Source organism: Myotis daubentonii, chromosome 12 (assembly GCF_963259705.1).
Source record: "Myotis daubentonii chromosome 12, mMyoDau2.1, whole genome shotgun sequence".
Classification (NCBI taxonomy): Eukaryota; Metazoa; Chordata; class Mammalia; order Chiroptera; family Vespertilionidae; genus Myotis; species Myotis daubentonii.
In genome coordinates this window covers 24,534,864-24,553,869 of record NC_081851.1, presented here as the reverse complement: position 1 = coordinate 24,553,869, position 19,006 = coordinate 24,534,864, and the positions used below count along the sequence as shown (strand labels likewise).

The window sequence follows — 19,006 nt, the reverse complement described above, 5'->3', positions numbered from 1 at the left end:
TTTTTTTTTTTTTTTTACAGAGAGAGGAAGGGAGAGAGAGGAAAAGAGGGTGAGAGAGAGAGAAACATGGATGTGAGAGCAGAACATGGATCAGCTGCCTCCCACATGCTTCCTATTAAGGGTCAAGCCCGCAACCTGGTCGTGTGCCCAGATCTGGAATCGAACCAGCAACCCTTTGGTGCATGGGGCAATACCCAACCAACAGCCACACCAGCCAGAGCTTGAGCTCAGTTTTGCATAGCGTGTTAGTGACGTGTGTGGGGAACAGGGTGCACTGTGTGTGCTGCCTCGTCCTCTTGGTGAGAGGGGTCCCAGTGGGGGCGATGTGTGCAGCCTTGAATTGAACAACCTCTTTCTGGAGGGAGTGCCTTAGGAGATGGCCCTGCTTGTGTAGGTGGAGTCTGGGGGGAGTCTGACCTGAGCTCTTAATAAAAACAAAACAAAACACCCAGGTACTGATAAAGAGACAGAATTAACCCAAGTGTCACCTTCAGGCTGGACTGAACGTTTCTATTTGCTTGGATGTGGAGAGGAGAAAGGCGATCCACCTGATCTGGTGGGGACCACGGCTGCCCAGTGGCCGCAGAAGAGAGCACCGGTCGGGGCCGGTGTCCCCAGTGTGGTCCCTGTTTCATAAGGGCTCCGGGCTTCAGGCTCTCCGCACAGAAAGCAGGCACAGTGTCGCTTGCCCACGTCACAGGGCTGCCAGGGGCGTGGACCCGGATAACAGCGGCAAAGCTCTTGGCAGATGTGAGATGTGGCGATGCTGTTAACCAGTCCAGGGCAGCGGCTGGCGGCATGGCACTGCAGCCAGGCTCCTTGGGTTTAGTCCTGGCTCCACCCCCTGTGTGAGAGTGACAGGCTCCCGCCCCCTGTGTGAGAGTGACAGGCTCCCTGACCTTTCGCCCCCGCATTTCCTCTCTGGGAGGAAAAAATGGTCCCACAGGGTCCTGTGGGCTGAAGCTCCACCCGCATCTTGTCCTCGGTGGGTTCACATCCTGTGAGCAGGCGAGGGAAGGGACCCGCCGGCCAGGGGGAGGAACTGGGAAGGAGACGCTCCATCCTGTGCCTGCTCACAGGCCAAGAGCCATGGCAGAGGGGGAGCCGGGAGCCGGGGTAAGAGAACAGCAGGGCTGTGCGTCAGGGATAAGAAGCCATTAAACACGCTAAGTGGAGTCGAGGAGCAGAGACAGCTGCAGGTAAGGCTTGCCCCAGGGGCCTCTGTGCCGACTCTTCTTTGTTCCCCAGGGCCTCTACCCGCTGCCCCTGCTCAACAGCGCCCTGGACGACGGGAAGGCCACCCTGACCCCTTCCAACACACCCTTGGGGCGCAACCTCTCGACTCACCAGACCTACCCCGTGGTGACAGGTAGGATGCCCAGAATCTCCTGAGCCATGTGGCCCTGGCTGCCAGGTTGGGCTGGAGGGCAGGCGAAAGCAGGGCAAAGCTAGCATGAGGAGGAAGGTGTTAGGGCCCTAGACGTGGAGAGGAGAGGGCTCTGCTGGCTGGGCCTCCTGGTGGGTCAGGAGGGTCCTACCCTCTCTGCTCAGCCCCTCCTCTGCCTGCTGCGCACTGTGGAGAGGCGGGCACTCCAGCCCTCTGCACACTGGTGGGGGCACAGCAGAGCAGAGCTGCTCTGCCTCTCAGCTCCAGGAGCACCAGCGCAGCCACCCCGGGCCTGCACCCCCATCTCATGGCTTGTTGTGCATGCTCCCACCATCATCTCACCCTCTCTCCTTGTCTCCCTCCCCGGCAGATCCTCACTCACCCTTCGCCATAAAGCAGGAAAGCCCCGAGGTGTCCAGTTCTAGTTCCACCCCTTCCTCTTTATCTAGCTCCGCCTTTTTGGACCTGCAGCAAGTCGGCTCTGGGGTCCCCGCGGGAGCCTCGGTCCCGCCCTTCAATGCCTTCCCCCACGCTGCCTCAGTGTACGGGCAGCTCGCGGGCCAGGCCCTCCTCTCAGGTATGACAGGGAGGGCCGGGCCTGCAGCCTTCGTGGGGGTGGGAGGGGCCCAGGGCCAGTCCCTTGGTTCCCAGGGGTCCAGTCCCCTCTCTGGTCCTCAGTCCTGTCCACCGTCAACCTCTTTCCAAATTCCTCTGGCTATTGTTGGAGGTACCAGTATGTGGGTCTCCATGCAGCAAAGTCAGGCATGGGGGGTGGGCACTCTGGGGGTGCCTGGAATGGGGTGCTTGGCAGCTTTCCAGAACCTCGCCCCGAGGCCCCGTGGAAGAGCAGGGACCCTAGGCCAGGAACCAGGCGCTCTGCTGAACACTTGGTCTGGGGGAAAAAAAAACAAGAAAGAAGGAAAAAATTGATAAAGCTTTGAAGGAAAAAAGTCATTGGATTTTGGAGCCAATTTCCAGATCAAATTTCTAAAGACAAAGGACCAGTCACAGTCGGGTCCCCACAGTGGAGCTCCGGTCATGCGTGCCTCACGGTGTGGTGCCACCTCGGAGGACTCACACCCCAGTCTCCTCGCCTCAAAGCCAGAGCACCGGGGCCGGGGGCTGGAGCAGTCCTGACACTGAGGGAGGCAGGCCCAGAGAAGGGCCGGTGGGGGCCCTGGATAGGAATATGGTGCTGGCAGATGAGGGCTCACCCCCTGTGCCCCTGCTCAGACCCCCGCAGGGCGGGGTCTCCCTGGCTGAAGGCCATGGGCGGCCAGCCAGGGCCTGAGGGGCACGGGGCGAGCGAGGCAGCGGGCTTGGGCAGAGGAGGCCGGTGGTGGAGTGAAGACGGCAGGTCCCGTAACAGTGCTCAGGCACCCACCGAAGGGCGGCCACTGCCAAGGGCTGTTCTAGGTGTGGGCCCAGGTGTTGAACCAGAGTACATGGGGGAGCAGACGGGGGCGGCCCCTCTGACCAGTGGTTTCCAAACATGCCGGGGGCCTCGCAACTCTGGAAATGAAAGCTTCTCCGGAAGTCAGGTCCCAGCCAGACCACTGCGGAGTGGCCCTGCTTGCAGCCCCGCTCTGCCCCGAGCGCCCTTGGACTTGGGAACCACTGCTCGCGAGGAGAAGAGCGGGCCTTCGCCTCTGAGGGAGCCGTGGTCTCCACCCTCCCTTCCAAGGACTCTCCCCTCTGCGTGGGGCACGGGGAGTTTCCCCCGCACCTCTGAGGAGGGAGGTCATCTCAGAGGAGGTGGGCACAGAGGTGAAGGGTTAATAAAGGAAGCCAGTGTGTGGGAAGCAAGGGAGAAAATGTTGACTCAGACTTCAGAATTTCAAAAGAGGGTGAAGTCAGCGGAGATGGGTCATTTGTTTTGACCAAAGTGATGAAAGGAGAGAAATCGTGAGCTGGGTAGGATGATGTCAGCCGGAGAAAATGGGGTGGGAGGGAGGAGAGAGGGGGAGGAGAAGAGTCTGCCTTCCCAGCCTGCCCCTCTCATGTGAACAGTGAGGCAGGTGAGGGATGAGGGTGTGGACGAGGCCATGAGGAGGGGGAGCAGGGCCCGCAAGCGAGGGAAGGACAGATGTCTCAGAGCACAGCGGGTGTCAGAACAGAGTGGAGCTGGTCAGCCCAGGGAAACTCCGTGCCCCAAAGCCCCACACTTTCTCCCCTCCCGTCACCCTGTTGGGGCTTTAAGCACCCCTGTCAACACACAATCAGATCAGGGACCTTCCAACTCCTTTCAGCTCTCAGTTTAGTGACATGCCCACTCTAAAACCAGCTGTGGGACATGCACCCTGGGGTGGAGCAGCTGATGGCAGTGACCTGGGTCCATTCAGGCAGCCCATGCACAGCTTTGATGTGTCCTTCAGGGTGGTGGCCCCTGGCCAGGGCCAGGTGGTGCTGGGGTGCAGGGAGTGATCCCCGGGAAGGCTGATGGCTGACTGAAGGGCCCAGCCCACCCGTCCGGGAGCTTGGAGAAGAGCAGGAGGTGCCCTAGCTCAAAGGACTGGGTCCGGGCAGGCTGTCAAGAGTAGGAAGCTGCCCTGACTGGTTTGGCTCAGTGGATAGAGCGTCGGCCTGTGGGCTGAGGGGTCCGAGGTTCGATTCCGGTCAAGGACATGTACCTTGGTTGCGGGCACATCCCCAGTAGGGAGTGTGCAGGAGGCAGCTGATCGATGTTTCTCTCTCATCGATGTTTCTAACTCTCTGTCCCTCTCCCTTCTTCTCTGTAAAAAATCAATAAAATATATTTTTTAAAAAAAGAGTAGGAAGCTTACAGAGCTGGGCCAGTCCTGTGGCCTGGGCACAAGGCCTTTGATGGCTGGTGTCCACGCCGGACCCCGGGTGTTGGAGCTCCTGAGAGAATGTCCACATAGGGGCCCTGGTCCAGATCGGACCTAAACATCTACCATGTGGCTGAACCACGGTGAACAGACCAGGAGGCCATGCAGAGAGAGGAAGGGTGGGAGGTCAGCAGAAGCATCTTGAGGGTGGGAGACTAGAAACCTATTCGAGGGAAGAAGAGGTGAGTTTGAAAGGAAGAAAAGGAGGCAGGACCCAGGGGCTGGGAGGGAGGCTCAGCCCCACCTACATGGGCCCTCCCCCCTGAGGCTCCTGAGGACCCCCTGCTGCCTCCTGCAGCCTTCCTGCTTCACAGTCTCCCCAGGTCCCTCCCTACCCAGCCCAGAGGCTCTCGCTGACCTCTGACTCTCAGCTTCTCCCTAAACCAGCCAAGAACAAAGCAGCATCAGGGCTCGGGGACGTAGGATTGCCCCTGACTCCCCCAGTGCCCTCGGGCGCCCCAGCTGGGGTCCCGGCACTCTCGCCAGGACCGATGTGGAGGCGCCTGGTCCTGGCTGCTCCAGGGCTCACTCCAGCTCCGCTGGTCGGAAGGCTCTGGGTTTGGTTTTATCATCAAAGAGTCTATTACCCTCCTCCATCCTTTTGTACAAAATTATATTTAGTCCCGCCAGAGAGATTCCTGGATCGCCATAAATTCTCCTTGCTATCAGAACAAGATAAGGAACTAAAAGGGTCACATAGAGGGCAGACATCAAAGGGGCAAATAAAATTGTCTGAAAGCACCTCTGCCCTCTGAATTCCTCCACACCATGGTTCTCATCCCGATCCTACCCATATTTACAAGAGTCACCAATATATCCGGGGTGCTGGCGTTTTCTTATAGAACCCCACTTCACAGCAAGTCAGTGTGGGCCAGTGCCTACGCCAGCTTCTTAAAAATAAGACCACATTGGAAGGATGTGTGAGTGCAGAGGAGATAAAATTACAAACCAAAGATAAACTTATGGTGAAGAGCCTTAAAAGTCAATAGTGGATGAAAAGAAGGGCATGGTGAGGTTGTGATGGAGGGCCTCACCTCACGGCTTCCCCGGTTTCATCTCTAAGAAGGTTGCGAGGTTCTTGGCTTTGGGGGAAGAAACCACGAGTTTAAGGAATTAAGGCAGAGTTTTATGGGACTGCTGGAAAAGTTTATGGAACAATAGTCTGGGAGAAGGTGGCACCGAAGAGGGTCTTACCAGTCTATCCAGGAGGCCAAGGTCCTGGGAGGAGGCCATCGGGGTCTGCTCCAGCATTCGGTTCAGAAATCTCTGCCCCGCTGGGAGGAAATTAGGCAACTAAGGAGAAACAAAGATTAAAATCTCAAAACTTATTAATTCAGTTTCCAAAAGCAATTTGGGGGCTAGTTCTCATGGGATGGGATGCAGGGAGCAGTTATGACTGAATTAAGTTGTGGTTTAAGAGGAGTATGTGCCCTGGTGCTCCGCTCACCGAGCTGCTCAAGAAGCAGCAGAGTCAGGAGATAGAAAAGACAGGACAAGGGCAGGGGGAAGGAGCATCCCTGGAGAGTGCCTAGGCCAGCCCTGCACATAGGTGGCCTGCGAGCCAAGATTGAGAATCCTCAGAGTCCTCAACACAGTGCCCCAGGAAGCCCCAGGCAGGCAATGAAGAAGTGAGGAGAATCCACTTCACCATCTCTCATCCAACCCAGCTCCTCATGAGACAGACGGGAAGATGCAGTTCAAAGAAATTAAGGAACGTGCTCCTCAGCCACAAGCTGACCTAGACATAGACCCCATTCCCTCCCCGATTGACAGGAGGAAGTAAGGGAAATAGGAAGAGAGAAGGCATCAGGTTTGAACCAGCCACCTCTCTCCCATCACTCTCTTACTCAGGGCACCTGCCCACCCTCTGTACTCCTCCTGCCCTTACAGATGGCACATCTCTCCTTCTCTCTCCTGGGTTCCTGGCCAGGCGCTTGGTCCAAGGGCTGAGGACTGAGTCTGACCATATTGCAGTCTTGGAAGAAAGATAAGACTGTACCTCCATATAGCTTCTGCATCCTCCTCCCGCTACCTGTAAATATGCTAACATTCCTTTTTTCCTCCCCAACATTTCCAACGCCTCACTTGTTCAGACCCTGAGTCAAGCGCACTGGACCCATCTGTGGAATCCCAGTGGGTTCCACCCTGTTTGGCCCAGCACCAATCACAGCCGGACATTGTACTGAAGGTCAAACAAATTAGGGGCGGTGTTTATTTTTATCAACATATTCACGGTCTCACTGATAACTCATTTCAAATGGGATTTATTCTATTCAGGTTCCTTTGACATATAACAACTTGTAGAATGTGTTCATTGCACTAACCAGTGTTTGCCTGTTGCATGAGACCCTGTCTCTGGATGACACGGATGACATCGTAGCAACAGTGCTAAGATAGAGAGAGTGATGAGGTGCATAGCCCTTCTCTTCTTTTCCTCCCATTGTGCATGTGAAGGAACTGAGCCTTGGGGCACATGGGCGGCTGGTCTAAGGGCACTTGGAATAGGAGCCACTGAAGCAGGATAAGAAGCAAGGTCCTCGGATTCCTGACATCCAGTAGGCCTGGTACTGTTTGTTGACCCCTTAGGCGTGGCTCCCCATGCCCAGCCTAGTCTGTGCCCCATTTGGCCTTGCTAATTGAGCATTCTTGTTTCCTGCTGTGTCCCCGAGTAGTCAGAAAGCTGCCCAGTCCATGAGACTCATTCATAAGTATTTGTTGAATGAAAAACTTGCCTTCAGGGACTCTCCAGAAAGAGAGGTGAGGAGGAGTTAGTCACTGTGGTTTTGACAATTTATAGAGTTCCGTGGATGTACCTTCCTTCCATCACTACCAGGCACCCCCTGAAGGGCTGAGGTATGAAGGTCCTACAGGGACCAGCGGGAGGGAAGTTGGACAGGCAGTGTCGTAAGGGGATGGACTTAGTAAGTTGGTTGACAGGGGCCAACCTCACAGGTCCTAGGAGAAAAATCAGCCTCCGTGTGAAGAGGCAGCGGGATTGGGTAAAATGGTCCCAGTCTAACACAGTGTCCCTCGGCCAGAGGCAATTTTGCAACCAGGGGATATATGGCAATATTTGGAGACATTTCTGGTTGTCACATTGGGAGGGAACTGCTACTGGCACCCAGTGGGTAAAGGCCTGGGATGGTCCCGAATATCCTATAAGGCAGAGGACAGCCCCAAACAAAGATTAACTAATCCTAAATGTCAGCAGTGCTGAGTTGAAAACCCTGAAGCATCAGCAAGAGCCCCGATGACCAAGTAATTCATCCTTTAAGCTCGGCATTTTGAAAGTGAGATGGGCATTACTAATGAGTATGCGGGGACAGTGGTTCTAACTGGGCAGGCCAGCATGTGTCGTCACCTTGCCAGAAATCCCTGAAGGGGTCTGATCTGGGCCTGCAGGTCATAAAAAGGGGTGATGGGTGGAGGGGCGTGCGTCTGTGGACACAGGTGCAGATGGAAAGAAACTCAGAGGTCAGGCGGGGTCTCCCGAAAGGGAAGATTCAACTTCCTGATGTACAGGACAGGGGGAGCCAGGGAAATCAGGTCTGAGCCATCTCCGTGTCACCAGGGCAGGGACACTACCCACAAATATAGACTAACAAAGAGATGGGCGTCTGTTTCGCTGAAAATGCTTTTTCAGGAATGGGATCGACAGATGTGGGGTTGGTGGTCATGTGTAAATGTTTAATACATCTCAGTCCATGGCCCCTTTGTGGGTTGGGGATAGCCAGTAGGTTTCCTGTCCCTTGTAACTCTGATAGGCTGTGTCCATCTGTCAGGCAGGAAGAGAAGGAGGACCTCCCTCTGGCTCAGTGGAAAAAGATTGCAGTGATTGTTTAGTAATGTCTGCATGGGTTCAAAAAAGGATAGTAATGGGCCAGCAGGCCACACCTATGCCACCTTAGTAGAGCCCTGTTCTTCTTGGTTGTGCTCAGAGCTGGGGCTGAAAGGGTGTGAGCTCTGAGTCCAGTGACCTCTATCGTATTCATTTTGGCCAACTGTCCTGGATGCAGTAGGAGAAACCAGGGCCCAGAAGACACAGCCCCAGCCTCCCTCCATTACATGACAGTTAGCGATGAATGAGATTCACAGAAACAAAATCCCTGGAGAGCAGGGAATGATGCTGGACAGCCACAGCAGTGCACCCTTCCTGGTGGAGCCTGGGGGCTGCAGAGGAGAAAGGAGGGAGGAAGTGGATTGGAGAATGGTCTGAGAGCAAGTGGGCGTGGCAGGAGGGAAGCCTCGCTGATCATCCAGGAAGCAAGATGGTAAGTACAACGGCCTCCTGTGGCCCAACTGAGGACTCCTTCCTGTGTTTTTCCAGGGCGAGAGATGGTGGGGCCCACGCTGCCCGGATACCCACCCCACATCCCCACCAGTGGACAGGGCAGCTATGCCTCCTCTGCCATCGCAGGCATGGTGGCAGGTAAGGGGACGCCGCACAGAAGGGGAGCATTGCCAAGAGGAAGTGTTGGCCAAAGGTGGAGCAAGAGGAAGGGTGTGTCCCATTCATAGACTCCCCGAAGGGCACTGGGGGAGGGACCGAAGGATGCATTTCTTGAAAGTCTGGAGGAGAGACCTCAGTGCAGCCCTGGCTTCTTACCGCTCCCCAACTCTGCCTCCTCCTTCCCAAATCCTCCTACGTCACCCATGGTGGTGAAAAGGGAGGGGCTGAGGCAGACTGGTGTTCTAATCGGAGCTCTACCACCTGGTCCTTCCATTTAGGGAGCCCAGGTGGGGCTGGAAAACATTGGCAGCTAAACATAAGCCTAGCCTTCCAATAACTCCTGGTGTCCCAGTTATTTAATGGGTGAATCTCAGCTTACCATTCTGTAACATCTGAATATGAGTGGTGTAGGGATGACGATGGCGATGATGATGACGACGACGATGATGATGATGATGATGATGATGATGGTTGAAGTATAGCCATCTTCATACACCACACCCACTCAACCCTGTATGGGCGGGATCCGAGTTCTAGATATTCGGAAGGTACTGGAGAGTGTGAGAGGAGCTGGGAGCATTTCTCCACTGTCATTTGAGCTGCTCTGGAATCCTGCCTGCCAGTCATTTGGTTTCTTTGTCTACCAGTGAGGTCATCACCCAACGGTGACCCAGGGTGTCAAGGCCTGGACAGGTGAGGAGGACAAGGAGAGTCTCTTTTGGCAGGCGTCTCTCAGGGACCATAAAGGAAGGATGGGAAGGATAGGCTAGAACATTTTCACTGCCCAGAGGCCTGAGGACCTGGAGCTTCTGGAAGGGGCTGAATCAGGGCCTCTGCGATCCCCATGCCACCCCTGGGCCAGGTGCCCTGGCCTGACCCCAGAGACAGTGCCTTCACCCAGACCTGCTTTTCTGCCCCCTGGCAGGGTTGTCTGCCAGTCACCCACCCTGGTGCCCTGTGTGAGGCAGGGGGCTGGGCTCTCCTGGGCAGAAGGAAGGGAGGGAGAAGTGAGGGAGGGAAGCAGGCTCTATGCTCCCTGGGAACCTGCTGAGCTGGCACTTGTTGCTGACTGGTTACCGTGGCGATGTGCTTAATGCAGCGTTGAAAATACAGAATACTCACTCCTCTCTCCCTCCTGGCCCCGGACTCCCTCCCTCCCTCCCTTCCTCTTCTGGAGCGTGAAATGAGATTGGTCAAGATAAAAAAGGAAAAGATTCGGTTATTTTTTTAAGAGTGTGGATAATGGGGCCTCTCAATCAAAATCCCAGGCTCCAGTCGGCTCCCCCAACCCCCATCCAACCTCTCCACCTTCTCCGGCCTCCTGCTTAGAGGAGGAAACATAAAGCCCAGGCTTTTCTCTTAATTATGAATCATCCCGGGGGCATGCCCAGGGCAAGGGGCTCCTGGGGCCCAGAGTCTGACCTGGGAGGTAGCTGGAAAGCTTGGGCCTCTCATCAAAGGCCCCAGGTTGTTTCCAGAAAGACCTCATCCCGCGTGGGTGTTGTGAACAAAAAAATAGCACAACCACAGCATCCACTGCAAGTGCACTGGAAGGGAGGGGCCTTGCTTTGTGCAGTGCACAGAGGGTTGGCTCCCAATAAGTTACATGCAAATCTGATCTTCAGAAAATGCAGTGCTATTTCATTGTTTCACCTGGTTCCTAGGAACTCCGTGGTGAATTTTTTGTAGGAAAATTACTTGTTCATCTCTTCCCAGTGGCCACAATCTCCCAGGAACAATGAGGATTCCTTCCATTAAAATCAATAAACCTTCATTAAGCACCTACTAGGTGCTACGTAAACAATAAATGCTTCAAGCAAGGCATGTTAATGACAGTCTTCAGTCAGTTGTGGAAAAAAGGAAGAGATCACTTATTCTGTACTTCTGTGTGCCTGGCCATTCATAAATATAACTTTATTTCTCATTTATCCTTACCATAAGCCTGGGAAGCTGGTATTATCCTAGCTTTATAAAGATAAGGAAACACGCTTAGAAAAGCAAAGTGGTGTGCTCAGGGTTATAACCATACTAAGTGACTGAGTTGTTCAAAAACAGGTATTTTGATTTCAAACCTAGGGCTCTGTCAACCACACCACACTGCCTCCCACCATCCTAGAAATCAGGACACCATGTCAGAGAACAACATAGGAACAGGACAGGACTCAGATTTCTCTTATTTTGCCTCCTAATTGTTGTTGTTGACCCTGCCCCATTCACACAGTTAATGATGCTCACACCAGTTCTGGAGCTTAACCAACAGCTCCAGAGATAGTCTGACTCATCCATCCATTCATCTATCTTTCCTTTCCATTCACATTTACACGTTTTCCCATACATACATACATACATACATACATACATCTTCTCATTCATTCTTTTATCTTCCTATCCATTCTTCCTTCTATCCATCCATCTCTATTCATTCTTCTATCTATCTACCCTTACATCTTTCCATCTATTTATTCATCCATCCATTCATCCATCCATGCTTTCACCTCTCCATCCTTTCATTCTTTCATACATCCATCCTTTCATCTATCCATCTTTCCATTATCTATTGCTCTTCCATCATCCACTCTTTCAACCATACATCCATCCACTACTTTTTCACTGAACAAATACTGGTTGAGGATCTATCTAAGATGCTGAGGATATAGCAGTGAATAAGGCCAGTCTCTCTATTGATGGAGTTTACAACCTAATAATGAAGAAAAAAGTACAGAAAACAAGCCAACAAATGAATAGACAGTACGTGCTGTAAAGAGAACAAAATGGGATGATGTGATACAAAGCCACCGGGAAAGGATATACTACTTTAGATGGGGAGACCAGGAAGGCCTCTCTGAGGTGTTCAAAGTGCAAAGGCCCCAAGGCAGGGACTGTGGTCGCACACAGATAGAAGTGTGAGTGAGCGGGAAAGGACTCCACCTTGAGATGTTGGCAGTGGCTTGGGTCAAATTTTAAGAGTACTCAGGCTGCTGGGGAACTGGTTGTGGGCATTTAAAAGAGGCAGCAGAGACCAGGGGCAATTGTGGCTCAAGCAGTGGCCTTGGATTGGGGAGGCAGCAGTGAAGGAGGAGAAGAGAGATACTCAAGACATATAGAGCCAGCAACACTTGCTGGTGAAGTGATTGTAGGGGTTCAGACACCCCTAGGCTTGGGAATTGGGAAACTTCCTGGATGGTGGTGGCAAGTATGCATGGGGGAAACTAGGAGAGGAAATCAAGAGTCCTGTGCGGCCAGATTAGGATTGAGACACCTCCTCGGTACCAGTTGAGTAAGTCAGTAGGTGCAATATATGTCTGAAGTCAGCAAACCATCCTGACGAGGGCATGCATTTCAGCCATTGCTCAGAGCTGTAATTTAATGCTAAGGATTAGACAAGATCACAGGAAAGAGAAGGTGGATAGAAATTCACAGAAGGTTCACACATCATGCCCTGGGGTTCTTCAACATTTAGAGTTCTCACAGAGAAGGAACCAGGAGACTGGTGGAGAGGCCAGTGGGTCAGGACAGACCCCACCCCACCCCCTCCCCCGAGAGAGGGGTTGGTGGATGAGTCCAAGGCGGCTGAGAGTTAAGGAATGGTAGACAGAAGTGACCACTAGGATGACTGGGTAGAGGCAGTGAGGATAGGAGGGCTCAGTCTGATTGGAGGGGAATGCAGTGGTGAAGGCAAAGACCAGGGAGCAGGAGACAGGCTGGGAGCTGGAAAGGGATGTGGAGTAGGAAGAGGATTTTTAAAGAAAAGAAAACAGAGCAGGTTTGCTGGCTGAAGGGCGTGATGAATTAGAAAGGGATAACCGATGAAGCAGAAAGGAGAAGGGACCCATTGTAGGAATCAAGTCCTTGCCATGATGAGTGGGGTGGGATGCAGAGCAAAGAGGATGGCTGGCCTGTCGTGGGTGCAGGGGCATTGACAGATCTGGCAGAGGGAGGACGCTGCACCACCTTCCAAGGCCCGTCCCCACTGCAGCAGGAACTGAAGCAGATGGGTAGACATGAGTTCAGGGAGTGCATACATGTGAGTGAATGCATGAGTAAGTGACAAGACGAGAGGGCAAGCACGCTGCATTTCCACTTCTCTTCCTTGTCCCTTAGCGCCAGCAGTGTTGGCACTGGGTGGGGTGGGGTAGAGGCACGGGGCCCTTGCTGTGTTGCCAGGGTTGAATCGGCTTCCTCGCTGGGTGCAGTGAACCCAGGATGTCCTGGCTACAGCAGCAGTAAACAGAGCAGTTCACATTGTGGGGTGCAAGAAAGAGCTGGAGTAGGCGCTGGGGCTGGTTCTGGTGCAGGCCTTCCGTGCACATGTGGCTGAGGGCTAATGTCTTTCCCTCTCTGCATAGTAGTTTTTTCATTTGGGAAATGATGGTTGGATTAGATACTTTCTTAGTTTTCTTTGCTTTTTTCCTCCCTCCCTGTTTCCCTCCTTCCCTTCAAATGACACCAACTGAGGGCCCCCAAGGGAGGGGCCTTCTGAGCTGCCACTGTCCTGCCCTGGTTCCACCTCCCAGGGCTCACCCAGTGCCAGCCCTGCACACCCTTCTCCCTGACCCCAGCCCCATGTGGGTGCTGCACCCCACCTCTCACTGTGTCTCTCCAACAGGAAGTGAATACTCTGGCAATGCCTACGGCCACACCCCCTACTCCTCCTACAGCGAGGCCTGGCGCTTCCCCAACTCCAGCTTGCTGAGTAAGTCCCGGGGCCGCCCAGGCCCTCTGCGTGCAGGGCAGGTGGGGTACAAGGCTGGGCCAAGGTCATCTCAAACCTGGGAGGCCCAGGTTAGACCAGGGCCTGGGGAGACAGGTGTTACTCATAACTCGAGTGGGAAGGCAGTGTGCCAGGCTCTGGCCAGGTCTTTGGGGCAAGAAGGCGGGGCGGGGGGTGGGGGGGGTGGGGGAGGGAGACTTCCCTGCCCATCTCTCTCCTGCTGCCCAAGGCCATGTCTCTGAGATCTTTCTATTGAGGAGGATCCAGGGCTCAGGAAGGGCCAGGGTGGATTAAGAAACCGCATTGTGGATGCCACACCTTCAGGAGCTCACAGTCCAGCAGCACTAACACTGATGGGCTGGCCGCAGAGCGCCCGCTGGCCCTGCCTGGGAGCACGCCGATGGCACCGAACGCTGCCCTGTTGCCCACATTAGGCATGGAGGTGGCTCGCAGTGCTCAGCAGGCCCTGCACAGAAGTCCTCTGTTGCACCCAGTCCCGGAAGTTGGCTGGAGATGTGAAGCCTTAGAACCTAGGTCCAGAGAGTGACCTGCGGGCTGCTCCCCACCCCTCTCGCCCTCGGGCCTGGGCTACATGGAGACGCTTTTCAGGAAACACGCCCCATAAGAGGGGAACTTGAGGAAACTCACTCAGCCTCCCTGACTGATGACCTCGGACCAACCTGGGCCAGAGAGAGGCAGTGGTGCCAGCGTGGCTGACCCCACAGGCATTATCGCAGGCCTGGCAGGGCGACCGCTCTCGAGACCCCCTCCCTCTCCTCCCATTACCTCCTGGCATTCCAGAAGGGACTGGCGGGAGTCGGGGCGGGGTTATCAGATGATTCAACTCCATGCCACCTCTCTGCTCAGTTTAGCCCGAGGGGCTAAGGGCCAGTCACCTTCCCACAGAGCCTCCCCGTGGAGGCCCCCATTGACGTGTCAGAAGTTTTGTTGTTGTTAATCCTCACCCGAGGACCTTCTCCCCATTGATTTTTGATGTGAGAGAGACAATTGGTTGGTTGCCTCCCACATACTCCCTGACTGGGGCAGGGAATCAAACCTGCAACCCAGGCAGGTGCCCTTGCCCAGGAAGTGAACCCACAGCCCTTTGGTGCCTGGACCGACGCTCTACCCACTGGGAAACATTGGCCAGGACAACCAGTCAAAATGTTTAATCCCTCTGATTTGGAAGAGGAAGATTCTATGGCCTCGCACAGTTTGGGCAAAGCTGGGGAGACCCTGATGATCCCCCGGTGTGCGTACCTGCTCTCTGTTGCTCCCTCTCCCCCTGAAACAAGGGCGTTGAAGGTCACAGTGATCATGGGGGGGCGGGACAAGGAGCCACCTTCTCCTTCTGGCCAGAAACTCAAAGGTGAGGTCAGAGAAGGAGGAAACAGGCGGAGAGGAGTTAATCTTTGATGATCAGATAGGCCCGGGGGTAAATGATTAACCTGCGCTGTCTTAAAGGTTAGCAGATGCCAGGGCGGCCGCGGTGCAGTTTCCCCCTCTGACCAGCCGTGCTGTTGTTATTTTTCTGACGTGTCCAGGTTCCCCATATTATTACAGTTCCACATCGAGGCCGAGCGCGCCGCCCACCACCGCCACGGCCTTTGACCACCTGTAGTCGCCATGGGGACAGTGGGAGCGAAGGAGCCGCAGGAGGACCGGGTCGGGGACGCCCGCAGAGAGTCACAGAAAGGAATCTTTATTTATTACACGAAAACAATCACAAGTCCGCGCGCAGGTCGCACTCCTGTGTGGCTGACCTCATGAACCGTGAAAGACAGGATGACTTTGCAGAAGGCCAGACTGTCCTCCGGGATTCCTCCGTGAGGCGGAGTCCCAGGGAGGGACGTCGCACCCCGAAACACGCAAAACTGGAGGAATTCGGGGAGCAGAGGAGCGACGAGCTTGAGGGGATGGCAGGCGGCCCCCAGGGGGCTGAGGGGCCCAGGCGCCTCTGAGGCTCCGCCGTCAACATGCGGTAGCGGTCGCTCCTGGGCTGCTAGCAGTTCCGTCAGGCTCACGCGTCGCAGCCGTGGGAAGACTGTCCCCACAGCCACCCTGAGGGTCACTCACTGAGCTGCCCCAGAGTTGAGGCTCCTGCTGTCCACCTCCCCGACCCAGCCTGCTTGGCTCCGCCTGCACCTCCCCTGGGCCATGGGCTGAGAGCCTGAGAGCCGGGCCCAGTCAACCAAAAGCTCCACTGGCGGTTCAGGGGCCCTCCTCCGCCTGCTCTGTGATGCACCAGCGCCCCAACTTCTCCTCCTGCAGCTCTTCCCAGAGACCAGCCTCTGACAGCTGGACACAGACTTTCCAAAGGGCCCAGCGCAGGGCAGGCAGAGCTGCTGGGGACCCGTGTCCCTCCCATCAGCCCTGCCTTGGCCCAAGCCCCCCCACCCCACCCCACAGCCGAGGAGGCCTGCGGCCACCCCAGCCAGCCACGCAGGCTCCCTCTGCACCTGCCGCTCCCGCCCAAGGCCTGACTGTAAATACTGTACATGCAGCTCTGATGGGCGCCGCTCCCTCTGTCCACCCAGACTGTGGCCTCTCAGTGAAGTGTCTCCCTGCCATGTTGGGCTTCTCTCCCCGATGCTTCTTTCTTTTTTAAAGACGCCACTATTGCCACTCGGCTCAATAAACCATTACTCCGTTCCAGGCTTCGGGGCTGGCTGGGAGGCATGGGGGGAGGGGAGGGGCTTTGTCCAGAGAACCTCAGGCCCAGCGGACACTCACTTTGGGGACTGGGGTGCCCGGAGGCCTGACTTAGGTTGTCCCTCTGCCCTGACATGTTTCAGGCCAGCACACCACCCATCCCACACTTTAACGTCTTCAGCTCCGAGTGCCTGGAGAATAAAACAAGCACACGGCCATCCCGGGCCGGTGGTAGACGCCCCACAAGTGGCTGCTGCTGTTAACAGAAGCCAGTGTCTCGGGGAAGCTGGCAGCTGACCCAGGAATGGCTGCGCACAGAGGCAGCCTGTGACCCTGTGGTATGAGGTGGTGGTGGGTTAGGGGGGTGAGTGAGCAGACATCTACTGGGCTCTGCTGTGCCAGGCACAGGGGGGAGGCCTCCCATCAGTGAAGGTGGGCTTAGCCCCATTGTACCTGTGGGCAAACTGAGGCTCAGGAAGAGTGAAATCCAAGCGTGGAGGCAGTGGGCTCAGTCAGGTTCTCTTACCGTAAGTCCAGCACTTTCACCCAACACCAGAGAGCCCTGTCTGGTGCTGGAGGGACCTATGAAGGGCGCCATGGAGAGGCACGGGGTGGCAGTGCCAACAAGTAGGGAGGGAGCCCGCAGGGACAACCTCTTTCTAAGATACGTTAGAGAACAAGGGGGCACATACCATGGTGGCTTCCGGGGCTCTGTCCCCAGCAGGGTGCTGGGTCCCCCAGGGGCTGTCTGCTGTCCACAGGGACCCTCTCCGATTGACCCTGGAACAAGAGGCAGGGCTGTGGTGAACTTGACGGCTGCAAGGACAGCACCTGAGGCTGAGTCAGATGGAAGAGGATTCCAACCTCCCTTCTCCCCCGCCCCTCCCCACCCCACCCCACCCCCTGCACACACACCCAGCATCCAGGGACTCCAGCCTGGGAGGGCAAGGGCTGGGAGACAGGAGAGGCCAAGATGCTCACCAAGGATGAGGACAGCAGGAAGCTACGGGCCAGAGAACGTTCCCATGGGAATAACTGGTCCCCATCTCTTCCCAGAGGTTTGAGATGAGGCTCGTCCTCAATAACGGCTTCCCTCTGGCCACGAGCCTGGTGGGGGGACCGAGCCCTGTATCCCTGAGACTCCTCGTGACCCTGAAACGCTGGGCTCCTGAGGCCCTAAGGCAGCTCCCACCTGGTTCTGGGGCCACAGTGAACCCCCACCCAGGAATCACTGTGGGGTGCATGGCACCCAGGGAGCCTGCAGAGCGATCCAAACACCGGTGCCCTGGCCACCCCTCTCCCACCCCGAGTGGCAAAGGGGCTTGGCTGTGCTTGTGCCATGGTAACTGAGCCACCCTTCCTCTTTCGGAGGCCACCTGGGCGCCCAGGACACTGCTCTGAGGTGCCGGTGAGTGTGGCTGGGCCAGGTGTGCAGCCAGATATTCCCTCCGTGGTCAAACTGTGCAGCCAGCTATGTCCTGGGGGAGAAAGGCGACTTGAGGTGCTGTTGGGAGAAGCTGGAATGTGAGGGCAGCAGAGAAGGGTGTGAGGAGAAGGTGAGAAGGGCAGGGGGGTGCAGGGCAGAGCTGGGAGCCACCTGATGGGGCCTGTGTGTGGAGGACCGGACCCATCACAGCGGCCTGAGGGAGGGGCTGGCTGACTGTGTGGCGCTGTCGGGCCTTGGTTCTCCAAAGGCCTGTCTGAGCAGGGTGTTGGCAGGAGAACTGGGGGAACAGCATGGGCCCGAGGCATCCCCAGGGCAGGGAGGGCCCACCTCGCCTGCCCCTGCACACGGGAGCAGCCCCTCTCCGCTGTAGACAGGCCCCTCTGTTTTGAGGCCACTCGCCCTGGTCCCTCATGCTCCCCATTCCCTCCTCAGGGCCCCGTCCTCCCTGCACCAGCTGGGCCAGGCCGGCCTGCAGCCCACAGAGGCCCTGGTGGGGAAGGCAGCCCCTGCTGGGTGGGAGACAGAGCAGCTCGAACCCTCCCTGGGCCCACAAGGAGGGGCAGAGCCCATCTCCCACGGTGGCTGGAGCTGCTGAGACCCTCTGTCCTGCAGGCTGGGGACGGGGCAGCTGGGAGTCCTGCCTCCGTGGCCAGGCCCTGGGCTGGGTCCAACCCTCGCTTCTCTAACATTCCTGCTGAATGTTGTTACTGAAGAACATGAATTCCCTGCCCTGCCTTCCCAGGGCCACACTCAACCCTCAGACAACCTCAGGCAGGGGAGTTGGTGCCGCAGCCCAGATGGGCCCACCAAGGGCTCCCTCTCCTCCCGCTCACCGCCCCCCTACCCCCATGCACCTTTCCCCCACACCCACCCGTCTTTCTGAGGCGATTCCTGGTGTCCCTGTCCTGGGGTAGGCGCAGGAGGAGGGGGCTGACCCCCAGCGGCTTGGGGGCTCCCCTCTAGCCCTCCTTCACCCGCCACTGCGCTGCCCCCTCACCCCGCCCTCCCTCACCCTCAGAGGTTATGACAACCCTTCACGTAGCCATGCTGTCTGTCTGTAAAACGTCTCCACATCCATTTCTCTCTGATTCGGGACATTGTCCCCATTTTGCACCTGGGGAAACTGACAGCAAGAGATGACCTTTTCAAGGTCGTTTGGAGGAGCTGGGACCAAGCTGAATCTGCTCCCCCCTCAGAGGCGTCCGGTGCCTGGACGTGGCCTCCGGCACTTGGCTGTGTGGGGAGGGACAGAGCTGCTGGCTCCCAGCGGCCAGCCTTCAGGCCCTCCGAGAAGTGTCAGGTGGGTCCATTTCCCTTGCATCCTTGGCCCCCCTTCCCTCCCCAGCCTTCAGGGCCAGGCGCACCACCATCTGAAGGACGACCTGTGGTGCTCCTGGGCCCCAGCTCCTGTGTCACCTCCGACAGGCATGACCAGCGGAGCCGGTCGCGGCTGTGGTGCTGGTGAAAGCAAGGGGCCCCATCCCACAGAGGCGACTGACCTCCTCCCTCT

At 56.3% G+C, this 19,006-nt stretch overlaps 1 protein-coding gene across 4 annotated transcripts in view; it reads left to right on the top strand.

The window, feature by feature from the left end:
- PAX8 (paired box 8) overlaps nt 1–15,154 on the top strand; it is a 50,418-nt gene extending 35,264 nt beyond the window's left edge. For 2 of the 4 annotated variants that reach the window (XM_059659202.1, XM_059659201.1), the window contains exons 8-12: nt 1,249–1,369; nt 1,758–1,964; nt 8,564–8,665; nt 13,293–13,379; nt 14,942–15,154. In XM_059659202.1, the coding sequence (XP_059515185.1) occupies nt 1,249–1,369; nt 1,758–1,964; nt 8,564–8,665; nt 13,293–13,379; nt 14,942–15,018 (594 nt within the window). In that variant the 3' untranslated portion in view covers nt 15,019–15,154. The remainder of the gene's footprint in view (nt 1–1,248; nt 1,370–1,757; nt 1,965–8,563; nt 8,666–13,292; nt 13,380–14,941) is intronic. The other 2 variants (XM_059659203.1, XM_059659204.1) reach the window with 2 other exon arrangements.
- Nucleotides 15,155–19,006: the final 3,852 nt, after the last annotated feature.